This window comes from Eucyclogobius newberryi, unplaced genomic scaffold (genome assembly GCF_026437365.1).
Source record: "Eucyclogobius newberryi isolate DKJ021-1_F unplaced genomic scaffold, fEucNew1.0.hap1 SCAF_2, whole genome shotgun sequence".
Lineage (NCBI taxonomy): Eukaryota > Metazoa > Chordata > Actinopteri > Gobiiformes > Gobiidae > Eucyclogobius > Eucyclogobius newberryi.
The window spans coordinates 52003299-52020918 of NW_027315834.1; the positions used below are offsets into that span (position 1 = coordinate 52003299).

A 17620-nucleotide genomic window follows, 5' to 3' on the forward strand; every position below is an offset into this window, starting at 1 on the left:
AGGCCAGCATTCTGAGAGCGAAGAGCTCTGTTTGGATGATATGGTTCTATAGCATCTTTGAGGTAGGATGGGGCCATGTCATTTATGGCTTTGTAGGTCAAGAGTAGAATTTTGAATTTGATTCTAAACTCGACAGGAGCCAGTGAAGAGACTTCAGCACTGGCGTAATGTGCTCTCTTCTTTTTGTTCCTGTTAGTAATCTTGCTGCTGCATTTTGAACCAGTTGAAAGCTTTTTATGGAGCTTTTAGGACACGCTGCAAGCAGGGAGTTACAGTAGTCTAATCTAGTCGTTACAAATGCATGGATAAGTTTTTCAGCATCACTTTTAGGCAGGATTCTTCTGATTTTGGCTCTTGTTGCGCAAATGGAAATAGGCTGTTTTACAAGCTTGATTTATATGAGCTTTAAATGAGAGCTCCTGGTCAAATAAGACTCTGAGGTTTCTTACAGTAGAACTGGAGGCTACACTGACATTGTCCAGTGTGACTATCTGCTCAGATAGAGCGTCTCGTAGATGCTTAGGGCCAAGCACAATGACCTCGGTTTTTTCAGGGTTAAGAAGCAGGTAGTTTAGTGTCATCCAGGTTTTTATCTCCTTCACACAAGTACTAAGTCTGTCTACTTGATCGCTCTGATCAGGTTTCATTGATAAATACAGCTGAGTGTCGTCTGCATAGCAGTGGAAGTTAATGTCATGCTTTCTGATAATGTTGCCTAATGGTAGCATATAAAGAGTAAACAGAATTGGACCGAGTACCGAACCCTGTGGTACACCGTAAATTACTTTAGAGCTTGGTGAGGAGCTCTGGTTTACATTAACAAATTGGAACCTATCAGATAGATAGGATTTAAACCAGCTGAGGGCTGTTCCTCCAACACCTACATCACATTCTAACCTCTGCAGTAGAATGTTGTGGTCGATGGTGTCAAACGCTGCGCTGAGGTCCAACAGAACCAGGACTGAGACCAGTCCATCGTCAGCGGCTAATAACAAATCATTTGTGACTTTAACTAGTGCAGTTTCAGTGCTGTGGTGGGCTCTGAACCCTGACTGGAAAACTTCAAATAAGTTATTGTCCTGCAGGTGGCGACAAAGCTGTTTTACTACAACTTTTTCAAGGATTTTAGAGACGAAGGGAAGATTTGAAATAGGTCTGTAGTTTACCAATAGGTCGGGATCTAGATTAGGCTTTTTCAGAAGAGGTTTAATGACTGCATGTTTGAAGGACTGTGGAACATAGCCACTTTCAAGTGAAGTATTTATTATATTAAGAATAGGGTCTATAATTAGGGGAAGAATGTCTTTGAGGAGTCTGCTTGGAATGGGGTCTAGGACACAAGTTGAGCTTTTAGAGGACATAATGGCTGAAGTTATCTCTGCTTGATCAACAGCTGTGAACCTTTCTAGGTTTACAGGTGGATTTATATGGGACGTTAGATTTACAGCTTGGGCTAGTTCAGGGCTAATAGCGGGGGTAATTTCATCTAATTTATCTCTGATTGTTTTTATTTTATTATTAAAAAATAGGAGGAAATCATCAGAGCTAAGTGTAGCTGGGAGTGAGGGCTCTACTGCACTGTGACAGTTTGTTAGCCTAGCTACAGTTTGTTAGCCTAGCTACAGTGCTGAAAAGGAATTTAGTGTTACTTTTGTTGACTTCTATTAGATTTGAATAATATCTGGTTTGGGCCTTACGCAGAGCCTGCTTATAGGACAGCAGGCAACTTTTCCATGCTTTTAGGGATTCTTCTGTGTGAGAGCGACGAAATAATCCCTCTAACTTTCTAACTTTTTGTTTATGTGAACGCAGTTCTTGGTTGTACCATGGGGAGGCGCGCTTTGGCCTAATGACCTTCTGTTTTAACGGCGCGACAACGTCAAGAGCAGACTTCAGAGAATTCATGGTCAAGTCGACACATTGATCACTTAAACTGGGACTAAAGCTGTTCTCAGCAGATCATCAGATCTGTGTCTGTGATTGTTGTGTTTCCAGAGAGACTCGTGTCACTCACTGAAGTCTTTTCCAATGAATATGAGACGATGATGATGGAAAAGTGACATTTAATTCACGGCATCGTCAGAACTTAACGTAATAAAGTCAAATCTGTTCAGCTCCAGCACTTTGTCTGTTTATACAGCGTTTTATTCTCCGAGAAGCAGGAAGTGTCCGTTAGCATGCTGAGGTCTAAGACGGTCTCGGGCGGTCACGGGCGTTCTCGGGCAGTCACGGGCGTTCTCGGGCGGTCACGGGCGTTCTCGGGCGGTCACGGGCGTTCTCGGGCGGTCTCGGGCGGTCACGGGCGGTCACGGGCGTTCTCGGGCGGTCACGGGCGTTCTCGGGCGGTCACGGGCGTTCTCGGGCGGTCACGGGCGTTCTCGGGCGGTCTCGGGCGGTCACGGGCGGTCACGGGCGTTCTCGGGCGGTCACGGGCGTTCTCGGGCGTTCTCGGGCGGTCACGGGCGGTCACGGGCGGTCACGGGCGTTCTCGGGCAGTCACGGGCGGTCACGGGCGTTCTCGGGCGGTCACGGGCGTTCTCGGGCGTTCTCGGGCGGTCACGGGCGGTCACGGGCGTTCACGGGCGTTCTCGGGCAGTCACGGGCGGTCACGGGCGTTCTCGGGCGGTCACGGGCATTCTCGGGCGGTCACGGGCGTTCTCGGGCGTTCTCGGGCGGTCACGGGCGGTCACGGGCGGTCACGGGCGTTCTCGGGCGGTCACGGGCGTTCTCGGGCGGTCACGGGCGTTCTCGGGCGGTCTCGGGCGGTCACGGGCGGTCACGGGCGTTCTCGGGCGGTCACGGGCGTTCTCGGGCGTTCTCGGGCGGTCACGGGCGGTCACGGGCGGTCACGGGCGTTCTCGGGCGGTCACGGGCGGTCACGGGCGTTCTCGGGCGGTCACGGGCGTTCTCGGGCGTTCTCGGGCGGTCACGGGCGGTCACGGGCGGTCACGGGCGTTCTCGGGCAGTCACGGGCGTTCTCGGGCGTTCTCGGGCGGTCACGGGCGGTCACGGGCGTTCTCGGGCGGTCACGGGCGGTCACGGGCGGTCACGGGCGTTCTCGGGCAGTCACGGGCGGTCACGGGCGTTCTCGGGTGGTCACGGGCGTTCTCGGGCGGTCACGGGCGTTCTCGGGCGTTCTCGGGCGGTCACGGGCGGTCACGGGCGTTCTCGGGCAGTCACGGGCGTTCTCGGGCGTTCTCGGGCGGTCACGGGCGGTCACGGGCGTTCTCGGGCGGTCACGGGCGTTCTCGGGCGGTCACGGGCGGTCACGGGCGTTCTCGGGCGGTCACGGGCGTTCTCGGGCGGTCACGGGCCTTCTCGGGCGTTCTCGGGCGGTCACGGGCGGTCACGGGCGTTCTCGGGCGGTCACGGGCCTTCTCGGGCGTTCTCGGGCGGTCACGGGCGGTCACGGGCGTTCTCGGGCGGTGGGGTCTAAACAAACAAACACAGACAAGTGGAAAGTCGGGTGGAAATGCATTCTTCTTGGTTAAAATGACATTGTCCAAAAGCACCAACAATGATCCATTTACATTTGTGTTTACATTATTTTCCTCTCAGTTTGAGCGTAAAGCTGTGACTCCGCCTCCTCGTGCTCCTGTTGGCGTCAGACGGGACTTCTGGGTTTAACACTCTTCTCTTCGTCCACGTTACGATCCAAAAAGGCTCAGTCCGACTCTGCGGCCGTGGATTCTGGGCTTTTTTGAGTAAAGTGTGATTTTCTGTTTTCCTCAGATATCGACGAGTGCCTGGAGAACAACGGCGGCTGCGACCACTTCTGCCGCAACACGGTGGGATCGTTCGAATGCAGCTGCCAGAAAGGACACAAGCTGCTGACGGACGAACGCTCGTGCCAAGGTCAGTGAACGCACCGCACAGACGCCAGCGCCGCTGGGCCGTGGCTCGTGACGAAGGGCGGGGTCTGCGCAGGGTCTCAAAAAGTCTTAAATCCAGTAAGACAAGTTTAAGGCCTTAATAAGTCTGGAACTCGACAACTTCTCAGGATTTGGTCTTAAATGTGTTCAAAAAAGCAGTTGGCAGAGCTGAAAGAGACCCTGAAAGAGACCCTGAAAGAGACCCTGAAAGAGACCCTGAAAGAGACCCTGAAAGAGACCCTGAAAGAGAGTTAAAAAGTTTAAGAAGAGGAACCGCAGAAAGGAAAAGACTTTTACATTTGGGAGTGAATTGTGAGTTTAATTTATCTTTTAACAGATAAATACAGATAAATACAGATAAATACAGATAAACACAAAGGCGTGACCTTTGGTCCTGTCAGTGCCTTTCACATGGAGCTCTTCTGCCTTTAGTCGCCTCATCAATGCACACTGCAGCTCTGGTTCTGTGGATGCGTTTGGTTTCTGGCTGGCCCTGTGTCTCCAGTGTGTTCTCCTCTGACGCTCTGACCTTCAAACTCCAGTGAGTCACATGGAGCGCCGCCAAAACAAACGCTCTGAGCGCGGTGCGAGGACAGACGGCTCGCAAGAGAAACACGCCGGTGCAGACAGTCTCCGAGTAAATACTGTCAATACAGACCCCATGGGAGACACGCCGGGACCTTCTCGCTGTGAGGGAGTGTTTAAAGACAGAATCATGCAGAAGGCTCTTTTTAACTCTGCTCAAACTCAGCTGCTAAATCGTGTTTAAGTCGTGTTTGAGTCACGTTTTAAGTCCTGTTTAAGTCCTGTTTTAAGTCCTGTTTTAAGTCCTGTTTAAGTCCTGTTTTAAGTCCTGTTTTAAGTCCTGTTTTAAGTCCTGTTTAAGTCCTGTTTTAAGTCCTGTTTTAAGTCCTGTTTTAATTCCTGTTTTAAGTCCTGTTTTAAGTCCTGTTTTAAGCCCTTTTTAAGTCCTGTTTAAGTCTTGTTTTAAGTCCTGTTTTAAGTCCTGTTTTAAGCCCTTTTTTAAGTCCTGTTTAAGTCTTGTTTTAAGTCCTGTTTTAAGTCCTGTTTTAAGTCCTTTTTAAGTCATGTTTTAAGTCCTGTTTTAAGTCCTGTTTAAGTCCTGTTTAAGTCCTGTTTTAAGTCCTGTTTTAAGTCCTGTTTTAAGTCCTGTTTAAGTCCTGTTTTAAGTCCTGTTTTAAGTCCTGTTTTAAGTCCTGTTTTAAGTCCTGTTTAAGTCCTGTTTTAAGTCCTGTTTTAAGTCCTGTTTAAGTCCTGTTTTAAGTCCTGTTTTAAGTCCTGTTTTAAGTCCTGTTTAAGTCCTGTTTTAAGTCCTGTTTTAAGTCCTGTTTTAAGTCCTGTTTTAAGTCCTGTTTAAGTCCTGTTTTAAGTCCTGTTTTAAGTCCTGTTTTAATTCCTGTTTTAAGTCCTGTTTTAAGTCCTGTTTTAAGCCCTTTTTTAAGTCCTGTTTAAGTCCTGTTTTAAGTCCTGTTTTAAGTCCTGTTTTAAGTCCTTTTTTAAGTCCTGTTTTAAGTCCTGTTTTAAGTCCTGTTTAAGTCCTGTTTAAGTCCTGTTTTAAGTCCTGTTTTAAGTCCTGTTTTAAGTCCTGTTTAAGTCCTGTTTTAAGTCCTGTTTTAAGTCCTGTTTTAAGTCCTGTTTAAGTCCTGTTTTAAGTCCTGTTTTAAGTCCTGTTTAAGTCCTGTTTTAAGTCCTGTTTTAAGTCCTGTTTTAAGTCCTGTTTAAGTCCTGTTTTAAGTCCTGTTTTAAGTCCTGTTTTAAGTCCTGTTTAAGTCCTGTTTTAAGTCCTGTTTTAAGTCCTGTTTTAAGTCCTGTTTAAGTCCTGTTTTAAGTCCTGTTTTAAGTCCTGTTTTAATTCCTGTTTTAAGTCCTGTTTTAAGTCCTGTTTTAAGCCCTTTTTTAAGTCCTGTTTAAGTCCTGTTTAAGTCCTGTTTTAAGTCCTGTTTAAGTCCTGTTTTAAGTCCTGTTTTAAGTCCTGTTTTAAGCCCTTTTTTAAGTCCTGTTTAAGTCCTGTTTTAAGTCCTGTTTTAAGTCCTGTTTTAAGTCCTTTTTTAAGTCCTGTTTTAAGTCCTGTTTTAAGTCCTGTTTAAGTCCTGTTTAAGTCCTGTTTTAAGTCCTGTTTTAAGTCCTGTTTTAAGTCCTGTTTAAGTCCTGTTTTAAGTCCTGTTTTAAGTCCTGTTTTAAGTCCTGTTTAAGTCCTGTTTTAAGTCCTGTTTTAAGTCCTGTTTAAGTCCTGTTTTAAGTCCTGTTTTAAGTCCTGTTTTAAGTCCTGTTTAAGTCCTGTTTTAAGTCCTGTTTTAAGTCCTGTTTTAAGTCCTGTTTAAGTCCTGTTTTAAGTCCTGTTTTAAGTCCTGTTTTAAGTCCTGTTTAAGTCCTGTTTTAAGTCCTGTTTTAAGTCCTGTTTTAATTCCTGTTTTAAGTCCTGTTTTAAGTCCTGTTTTAAGCCCTTTTTTAAGTCCTGTTTAAGTCCTGTTTAAGTCCTGTTTTAAGTCCTGTTTTAAGTCCTGTTTTAAGTCCTGTTTTAAGCCCTTTTTTAAGTCCTGTTTAAGTCCTGTTTTAAGTCCTGTTTTAAGTCCTGTTTTAAGTCCTTTTTTAAGTCCTGTTTTAAGTCCTGTTTTAAGTCCTGTTTAAGTCCTGTTTTAAGTCCTGTTTTAAGTCCTGTTTTAAGTCCTGTTTAAGTCCTGTTTAAGTCCTGTTTAAGTCCTGTTTTAAGTCCTGTTTTAAGTCCTGTTTTAAGTCCTGTTTAAGTCCTGTTTTAAGTCCTGTTTTAAGTCCTGTTTTAAGTCCTGTTTAAGTCCTGTTTTAAGTCCTGTTTTAAGTCCTGTTTAAGTCCTGTTTTAAGTCCTGTTTTAAGTCCTGTTTTAAGTCCTGTTTTAAGTCCTGTTTAAGTCCTGTTTTAAGTCCTGTTTTAAGTCCTGTTTTAAGTCCTATTTTAAGTCCTGTTTTAAGTCCTGTTTAAGTCCTGTTTACGAGCTCCTCTTCTCTGAGCGTCACAAAAACACTCTTTCAAACGTTCTGGATCTGAGCTCTTTTTAATATCATCGCAGACTCCTGCGTCACATCTGTGCGTTTACATTAGCACGTCTGGGTAAGCTAGCTTTTGTTTTGTCTCCATGGTAACTCCCTCTGCTGCCAGTAGATGGAGCACATTTCCAGTGTTGTCATGTTTCAAAGCGTCTCCACGTCGCCGTCGCAGTGGTGGAAAAAGGGTGAAACGTCTCTCTGGCTCGTCTGTGGTCGCTCCGTTTGTCTAAATCCCTGAAACGCTGTCGTGTTTACACACTCGCCCTCCGTCTGACCACTTCCTCCTCCGTCTGACCACTTCCTCCTCCCTCTGACCACTTCCTCCTCCGTCTGACCACTTCCTCCTCCCTCTGACCACTTCCTCCTCCGTCTGACCACTTCCTCCTCCGTCTGACCACTTCCTCCTCCGTCTGACCACTTCCTCCTCCCTCTGACCATTTCCTCCTCCCTCTGACCACTTCCTCCTCCGTCTGACCACTTCCTCCTCCCTCTGACCACTTCCTCCTCCGTCTGACCACTTCCTCCTCCGTCTGACCACTTCCTCCTCCCTCTGACCACTTCCTCCTCCCTCTGACCACTTCCTCCTCCGTCTGACCACTTCCTCCTCCCTCTGACCACTTCCTCCTCCCTTTGACCACTTCCTCCTCCCTCTGACCACTTCCTCCTCCGTCTGACCACTTCCTCCTCCCTCTGACCACTTCCTCCTCCCTCTGACCACTTCCTCCTCCCTCTGACCACTTCCTCCTCCCTCTGACCACTTCCTCCTCCGTCTGACCACTTCCTCCTCCCTCTGACCACTTCCTCCGCCGACAAACTGCATCTGAAGTGTATTTTTAGCCCTGGAATAAACCAGGAGAACGTGGAGAGGCCAGAACCGCAGAGCTAATGGTTTATGGGAATAAACATGTTGTGCATATTCAGACGAGTCATTGTTTCCTCTGCCTGTCAATCACTCTCAAACCAGGACCACGGCCGGCCAATGAAGAGTGAGGGGGCGTGGCTATGGAGGACTAAATCAGCCCTAAACCAGGACTAAACCAAGACTAAACCAGGTCTAAACCAGGACTAAACCAAGACTAAACCAGGTCTAAACTAGGACTAAACTAGGACTAAACCAGGTCTAAACGCACAATAAAAAAATAGCTCAATTATTTAGTTATTCGATTATTTATTTTTTGAATTGTAATTTGTAGATATGATGTAAATACATTTAAATACTGAAATAGGGTGCATCATTTGGCCGGCGCCTAATACAAATTCAAATTATCATTAACTTGATTTTGATAATTTATCGGGGCACCATCAGTCATTTATCGGGGCACCATCAGTCATTTATCGGGGCACCATCAGTCATTTATCGGGGCACCATCGGCCGTTTATCGGGGCACCATCAGTCATTTATTGGGGCACCATCAGTAATTTATCGGGGCACCGTCAGTCATTTATCGGGGCACCGTCAGTTATTTATCGGGGCACCATTAGTCATTTATCGGGGCACCATCAGTCATTTATCGGGGCACCGTCAGTTATTTATCGGGGCACCATTAGTCATTTATCGGGGCACCATCAGTCATTTATCGGGGCACCATCAGTCATTTATCGGGGCACCGTCAGTCATTTATCGGTGCACCATCAGTCATTTATCGGGGCACCATCGGCCAGTTATCGGGGCACCACCAGTCATTTATCGGGGCACCATCAGTCATTAATTGGGGCACCACCAGTCATTTATCGGGGCACCATCAGTCATTTATTGGGGCACCATCAGTAATTTATCGGGGCACCACCAGTCTTGTATTGGGGCACCACCAGTAATTTATTGGGGCACCACCATTAATTTATTGGGGGCACCATCAGTAATCTATTGGGGCACCACCAGTTATTTATTGGGGCACCATCAGTCATTTATTGGGGCACCACCAGTAATTTATTGGGGCACCATCAGTCGTGTATCGGGGAAAGATACATTTATTGTTTTTGCTGACCGCGCAGCCCTTAAATAAACCTTGTTTTTAATTATTATGTGACAAAATGCTACATTTTTACTTCAACCCAACTTGCTTCATGTTGGGAATGTACACCATATTCAAGCCACATTTAGCATTTAGCATTTTTCAGCTAATGCACCTTTCCTGTGGGAACTATTGCTCTAAAAGGATTCACCAAAAGTGAATTTAAAACCTAAAACTAAATGATGTGTATAACTATTTATTTATTAACCTTTATTTGACTTAAGTGTGTCATGAATTGTTCTGTCCTGATCCACAGACATTGACGAGTGCTCCTTTGAGAGAACATGTGACCACACGTGTGTCAACTCTCCAGGAAGCTTCCAGTGCGTGTGCCACAAAGGCTACATCCTGTACGGACTCACGCACTGCGGAGGTCAGTACTACACACACATGCTAACACACACGCTAACACACACACGCTAACACACACACACTAACACATACATGCTAACACACACGCTAACACACACACGCTAACACACACATGCTAACATACACGCTAACACACACACGCTTACACGCAAACACAATCCTGTACGGACTCACGCACTGCGGAGGTCAGTACTACACACACACGCTAACACACACGCTAACACACACACACTAACACACACATGCTAACACACACGCTAACACACACGCTAACACGCAAACACAATCCTGTACGGACTCACACACTGCGGAGGTAAGTACTACACACACATGCTAACACACACGCTAACACACACACGCTAACACACACGCTAACACACACATGCTAACATACACGCTAACACACACACGCTAACACACACGCTAACACACACATGCTAACACGCAAACACAATCCTGTACGGGCTCAGGCACGGCGGAGGTCAGTACTTCACACACGCTAACACATACATGCTAACACACACGCTAACACACACATGCTAACATACACACTAACACACACACGCTAACACACACGCTAACACGCAAACACAATCCTGTACGGGCTCACGCACTGCGGAGGTCAGTACTACACACACATGCTAGCACACACGCTAACACACACACGCTAACACACACACACTAACACATACATGCTAACACACACGCTAACACACACACGCTAACACACACATGCTAACATACACGCTAACACACACACGCTTACACGCAAACACAATCCTGTACGGACTCACGCACTGCGGAGGTCAGTACTACACACACACGCTAACACACACGCTAACACACACACACTAACACACACATGCTAACACACACGCTAACACACACGCTAACACGCAAACACAATCCTGTACGGACTCACACACTGCGGAGGTAAGTACTACACACACATGCTAACACACACGCTAACACACACACGCTAACACACACGCTAACACACACATGCTAACATACACGCTAACACACACACGCTAACACACACGCTAACACACACATGCTAACACGCAAACACAATCCTGTACGGGCTCAGGCACGGCGGAGGTCAGTACTTCACACACGCTAACACATACATGCTAACACACACGCTAACACACACATGCTAACATACACACTAACACACACACGCTAACACACACGCTAACACGCAAACACAATCCTGTACGGGCTCACGCACTGCGGAGGTCAGTACTACACACACATGCTAGCACACACGCTAACACACACACGCTAACACACACATGCTAACACACACGCTAACACACACACGCTAACACACGCTAACACATACATGCTAACACACACACGCTAACACACACACTAACACATACGCTAACACACACACACACACACAAGCAAACACACACGCTAACACACACACACGCTAACACACACGCTAACACACACACGCTAACACGCAAACACAATCCTGTACGGGCTCATGCACTGCGGAGGTCAGTACTACACACACACACACACACACACACACACACAAACGCTAACACCCACACGCTAACACACACGCTAACACACACACACGCTAACACACACGCTAACACACACACACGCAAACACACACGCTAACACACACGCTAACACACACACACGCAAACACACACGCTAACACACACAAGAGAGAGGAGGAGAGAGGAAGCAACGGGGGTGAGAGGAGGATAGAGGAGGAGGGAGGAAGCGACAGGGGGAGAGGAGGAGAGTGGTGAAAGGAAGCGAGAGGAGGAGAGAAAAGGAGAGAGGAGGAGAGAGGAAGCTCCGGACTCAAGTCAATATAAAAATCACAGAGGAGCGCAGCAGCAACGCACTAATCATGGGCAAATGTCATTAGTAGACTTAACGGGGCGGAGCCTTAACGGGGCGGAGACTTGAGGGGGCGGAGTGATGTAGCGTCCCTCTAAACCACGCTGTCGCACACACGTGGTCTTTCTAACACGACGATGACCTTTGACCTTTGCAGACGTGGACGAGTGCAGCATCAACAACGGCAGCTGCGAGTTCGGCTGCGTGAACGCTCTGGGCGGGTACGAGTGCGTGTGCCCGCCCGGGTACAAGCTGCACTGGAACAAGAAGGACTGCATCGGTATGACCCCCGCCGCCCAGACGTCGCCACGGCAACAGCAACTCACCACTCAGACACCTGTAATCGCCTCGAACAGCCACTGAAGCTGCTTTATGCTTTATTATTGTACGCAAACGGCACAGATACTGCTTTAAAGTACAAATGTTCTGCAGTATTTGTACTTTTCAACCTTGGAATTACACACACGTCACTTCCTGGTCTCACAGTCGTAAAGATCGTGATTAGACGAAGAAACAGAGGTCACAGGTCAAACATGACGTCACACGTCGAGGAGTGTTTCTGAGGCTCGGAGGAGAGAGGGGCTTGCTGGTGCTTGCTGGTGCTTGCTGGTGCTTGCTGGTGCTTGCTGGTGCTTGCTGGTGCTTGCTGGTGCTTGATGGTGCTTGCTGGTGCTTGCTGGTGCTTGCTGGTGCTTGCTGGTGCTTGATGGTAACGTGAGTGTCTTCTCAGAGGCGGTAAAGTGTCTGCCCAATGGGAAACCAGCACCACGAGCTCAGTTGTCCTGCTCCAAGAACGGAGGAGCCGAGGTGTGTTCACTGTCCTGCCCCTCCAACGCCCTCTTCCTCGCAGGTGAGAACTACAACACCAGCTACTGCTACTACTACTGCTACTACTACTGCTACTACTGCTGCTACTACTACTACTGCTACTACTGCTGCTACTACTACTACTACTACTACTACTACTACTACTACTACTACTATAGTACTACCACAAGTACTATTACAAGTAATATACAAACTAACTGTCCTGTCTGCATCACTAACATTTTAGTTTTAAATACATTTTAATTCAAACCGAACAGAGATTAAATGACTAAGCACATTTCCATCACTGCAGCGTCGTGGGTTCGATTCCCGGTCTCGACCATTTGCTGAATGTCTATACCCTCTCTCTCTCTCACCCCACTCTTTAATTTATTTTTGGAGGTTTTTTGGGCCCGTAGGCTTTATTTGACAGAACAGTGACGTGTGAAATGGGAATGAGCCTGTGGCATGACGCTGCTGCACTTGTGCCATCCACTCCTCCACCAGTGGCACCTCCCCCCCTCCTCCACCAGTGGCACCCCCCTCCTCCACCATGAGTTCAGATGTGACAGGTGGAGCCCTCTTGTGGCCGGTCCCGAGTCCCGAGTGTAGATTTGACTGTAATAGTGCTGAAGTCTCATGTGGTGGGTTTTTGGTCCCTTTTGGTCCCTTTTGGTCCCTTTTAGTCCCTTTTGGTCACCATCACTGCTCTCGCCAGTGTTCAGGCCTCTCTGTGTCACAGCTGCCACGGGGCTGAATCCCTGAGACTGATTCCGTGTAGATTCTAAGAGTTTGATTGAAATGTGTGTTCTCACGTTACAGTCTGCTGCCCCCTAGTGGCCTCTCGCCTCCATCACACTTCAGGAGGTGGAGTTTAGAGCTACAGCGGCCGACCTCAGAGTTTAGACTCTTAGTTTTGCACTTTTCTCATCGCTCCTGGACCAGTTTGAAATGTCCATCCATCCATCCATCTTCTGCCGCTTTATCCGGGGCCGGGTCGCGGGGGCAGCAGTCTGAGCAGGGACTCCCAGACTTCCTCCTCCCCAGACACTTCCTCTAACTCCTCCGGGGGGATCCCGAGGCGTTCCCAGGCCAGCCGAGAGACATAGTCTCTCCAGCGTGTCCTGGGTCTGCCCGAGCCACCTCAGCTGGCTCCTCTCGACGTGGAGGAGCAGCGGCTCTACTCCGAGCTCCCCCCGTGTGGCCGAGCTCCTCACCTTATCTCTAAGGGAGCGCCCAGCCACACGGCGGAGGAAACTCATTTCGACCGCTTGTATCCGCGATCTTTTCTTTCGGTCACTACCCAAAGCTCATGACCATAGGTGAGGTCAGAACGTAGACCGACCGGTAAATAGAGAGCTTTGCCTTTCGACTCAGCTCCCTCTTTACCACAACGGTCCGATGCAGCGACTGCATCACTGCAGCCGCTGCACCCATCCGCCTGTCGATCTCACGCTCCATCCTTCCCTCACTCGTGAACAAGACCCCGAGATACTTGAACTCCTCCACTTGGGGCAAGGACACCCCACCCACCTGGAGAGGGCAAGCCACCTTTTTCCGGTCGAGAACCATGGCTTCGGATTTGGAGGTGCTGATTCTCATCCCAGCCGCTTCACACTCGGCTGCAAACCGTCCCAGTGCATGCTGCAGGTCCGGGTTTGATGGAGCCATCAGGACAACATCGTCTGCAAACAGCAGAGATGAGATCCTGTGGTCCCCAAACCGGACACCCTCCGACCCCTGACTGCGCCTAGAAATTCTGTCCATAAAAATTATGAACAGAACCGGTGACAAAGGGCAGCCCTGGCGGAGTCCAACATGCACTGGGAACAGGTCTGACTTACTGCCGGCAGTGCGAACACAGCTCCTGCTCTGGTCATACAGGGACCGGACAGCCCTGAGCAAAGGGCCCCGGACCCCGTACTCCCGGAGCACCCCCCAAAGGACACCCCGAGGGACACGGTCGAAAGCCTTCTCCAGATCCACAAAGCACATGTGGACTGGTTGGGCAAACTCCCATGAGCCCTCGCGCACCCGATGGAGGGTATAGAGCTGGTCCAGTGTTCCACGACCGGGACGAAAACCACTCTGCTCCTCCTGAATCCGAGGTTCGACTATCGGTCGGATTCTCCTCTCCAGTACCTTGGAATAGACCTTACCCGGGAGGCTGAGGAGTGTGATCCCTCTGTAGTTGGAACACACCCTCCGGTCCCCCTTCTTGAACAGAGGGACCACCACCCCGGTCTGCCAGTCCAGAGGCACGGTCCCCGAACGCCACGCGATGTTGCAGAGACGTGTCAACCAAGACAGTCCTACAACATCCAGATACTTTAGGTACTCAGGGCGGATCTCATCCACCCCCGGAGCCCTGCCACCGAGGAGTTTGCGAACAACCTCAGTGACTTCAGCTTGGGTGATGGATGAGCCAGCCTCCGAGTCCCCGGTCTCTACTTCCTCTTCGGAAGACGTGACTGAGGGATTAAGGAGATCCTCAAAGTATTCCTTCCACCGTCCGACGACATCCCCAGTTGAGGTCAGCAGGCCTCCACCCGCACCGTAAACGGTGTTGGTGAGACACTGCTTCCCCCTCCTGAGGCGCCGGACGGTTTGCCAGAATTTCTTTGGTGCCGACCGATAGTCCTCCTCCATGGCCTCCCCGAACTCCTCCCAGGCCCGGGTTTTTGCCTCTGCGACAGCACGAGCCGCGGCTCGCTTGGCCTGCCGATACCCGTCGATGACCTCCGGAGACCTACAAGCCAGAGTGGCCTGATAGGCCTCCTTCTTCAGTCTGACGGCATCCCTTACTTCCGGTGTCCACCACCGGGTTCGGGGGTTGCCGCCACGACAGGCACCGGAGACCTTGCGACCACAACTCCGAGCAGCCGCATCAACAATGGAGGCGGAGAACATGGTCCACTCGGACTCAATGTCCCCAACCTCCCCCGGGACATGGGAGAAGCTCTCCTGGAGGTGCGAGTTGAATACCCTACTGACAGAGGGCTCCACTAGACGTTCCCAACAGACCCTCACAATGCGCTTGGGTCTGCCAAGTCTGTCCGGCTTCCTCCTCCGCCAGCGGATCCAACTCACCACCAGGTGGTGATCGGTTGACAACTCTGCCCCTCTCTTCACCCGAGTGTCCAAGACACGCGGCCGGAGGTCTGATGACACGACAACAAAGTCGATCATTGACCTCCGGCCTAGGGTGTCCTGGTGCCATGTGCACTGATGGACACCCTTGTGCTTGAACATGGTGTTCGTTATGGACAATCCGTGGCTAGCACAGAAGTCCAATAACTGAACACCGCTCGGGTTCAGATCGGGGAAGCCGTTCTTCCCGATCACCCCTCTCCAGGTGTCACTGTCATTGCCCACGTGGGCGTTGAAGTCCCCCAGTAGAACAACGGAGTCCCCGGTCGGTGCCCTGTCCAGTACCCCTCCCAAGGACTCCAAGAAGGCCGGGTACTCTGCACTGCTGTTCGGCCCGTAGGCCGCCACAACAGTGAGAGACCTGTCCCCCACCCGAAGGCGGAGGGACGCGACCCTCTCGTTCACTGGGGTAAACTCCAACACGTGGCGGCTGAGCTGAGGGGCTATCCGCAAGCCCACACCAGCCCCACCTCTCCCCGCGGGCAACACCAGAGAAGTGGAGCGTCCAGCCCCTCTCGAGGAGATGGTTCCAGAGCCCAAACTGTGCGTGGAGGTGAGGCCGACTATATCTAGTCGGTATCGCTCAACCTCCCGCACAAGCTCAGGCTCCTCCCCCCAGCGAGGTGACATTCCATGTCCCCAGAGTTAGTCTCTGTGTCTGAAATAAAACATCAGTTTCACATAAATCTGTCCTTTAACAGTGAAAACAGCTTCAGATAAATATAATAATAAATATAATATTAAATATAATAATAAATATAATAATAAATATGATATTAAATATAATAATACATATAATAATAAATATAATAATAAATATAATTAAAGCCGCAAGCGGCAATGATCGGCCCTCGCCACGCCGCCGCAGCTACGCCGCAAGAGGAGGGGGCGCTAACGCGCCCCAATTGTCCTTTTATTACGCCTACTGCTGAATCTGTGGTGCTGTCACATCTTCTCCCCTTTGTTTTACCATCAAAAAGCAATTTTATTTTGAATTCTTGGCAAAATGTGCGGCTTTGCCGCACAGACACCGTGACTCTTTGAATAAAAATGTGGATAACTTTTGATGGTCCTGAAGATGAGTCTCACCAAATTTCAGGTTAATAGGGCTAACGCCCTAAGAGGAGTTTGTGAAAGTCTAAAAAACATGTTCTGGCGATTTCCCCATTGGAATAACATGGAAGGTTTCGGTCATCGTTACGGCAACGCCATAACAATTATGACATGGGTCTCATTGACTTTTTTGATGGGGATTCTAAAATTGAGTTGTGTGTGAAATTTCATATAATTTCGCCAAACTAAACATTTAACCTCCATATAAAATCTGTAGGGGGCGCTGTGGCTCCAAAATAATTTATTTCACTTCAAGTAGGTTTAGGTCAAAGAGTTTAACAACTGATTCTAATTTGACGCAATTCGGACTTTATCTGCGCAAACGGCAGAAATGTTAAATTTGGGAGATTTCTGAAATTGTAGCTACAGTTTGCGGCTTCGCCGCTCAGAGACCGTGAGAGGTATCAATGTAATTTGGATAACTTTTGATGTCCCACTCCTCAGTAGCATTTTCACCAAATTTCAGCTTTTTAGGGCCAACGCCCTGGGAGGAGTTCGTAAAAGTACGACGTTTGGAAAAACTCCGAAGTCATGTTTAGCCATTTTTGAAGCAATATGGCCAACATTTGGTTGGGCGGACGGCGTTGCCGTAATAATATTTTTTACTTCTCTTGTCACCATCTACCTCTGCGCCAAATTTCATGATTCTACGATCAGATTTTTTTGGGGTCATTTTCCATCTCTCAATGCATTTTTGGTACATTTGGGGGCGCTGACGTGGCAATTTTTTAAATTTTAGAAAAAGGAAATAGCCAGAATGTAGAGAGGCACGATTTTTAGAGGTGTGAACATTTTTGTGACTTTTCGTCAATGTTCACTGGGTGAAAAATAGGGGGGTAAGAAAGAAAGAAAGACTAATATTCCGATGCGAAAACAATGTTTCCCATTTTTCAAATATCATGAACTATACATTTTCGGAAAGCGCTCGCGCTTTCCTACCTCATGGTGTGGGTCCCTGGTCACTGACGGGTACTTTCGATAATTTTGAGTGGGCTCCGCCCACTTTGTGTTTTTGGCCCTCTATACAGTAATAATGTTCAATATGCACGGAACATGCAAGAGATGGGGAACGTATTCGTGGGCTACTTAGCGCAAATGAGTGCTTTATATGGGGATGACTCGTCCTCCTCGCCGCTCATCCTCCTCGCCGCTCGTCCCCCTCGCCGCCCTCGCCGTTGTCCTCCTCGCCCCTTGTCCCCCTCGTCCTCCTCGCCGCTCATCCTCCTCGCCGCCCTCGCCGATTTCCTCCTCGCCCCTCGTCCCGCTCGTCCTCCTCGCCGCTCGTCCCCCTCGCCTTTGTCCTCCTCGCCCCTTGTCCCCCTCGTCCTCCTCGCCATTGTCCTCCTCGCCGCTCGTCCCCCTCGCCGTTGTCCTCCTCGC

General features: G+C 49.2%; 1 protein-coding gene across 1 annotated transcript in view; it reads left to right on the plus strand.

The window, feature by feature from the left end:
* Positions 1-2177: 2177 nt before the first annotated feature.
* Positions 2178-17620, plus strand: part of LOC140367205 (signal peptide, CUB and EGF-like domain-containing protein 1) — a 29971-nt gene continuing 14528 nt past the window's right edge. The window contains exons 1-5 of the mRNA XM_072453559.1: positions 2178-3405; positions 3733-3855; positions 9183-9299; positions 11328-11450; positions 11901-12020. Coding sequence (XP_072309660.1) covers positions 2178-3405; positions 3733-3855; positions 9183-9299; positions 11328-11450; positions 11901-12020 — 1711 coding nt within the window. The remainder of the gene's footprint in view (positions 3406-3732; positions 3856-9182; positions 9300-11327; positions 11451-11900; positions 12021-17620) is intronic.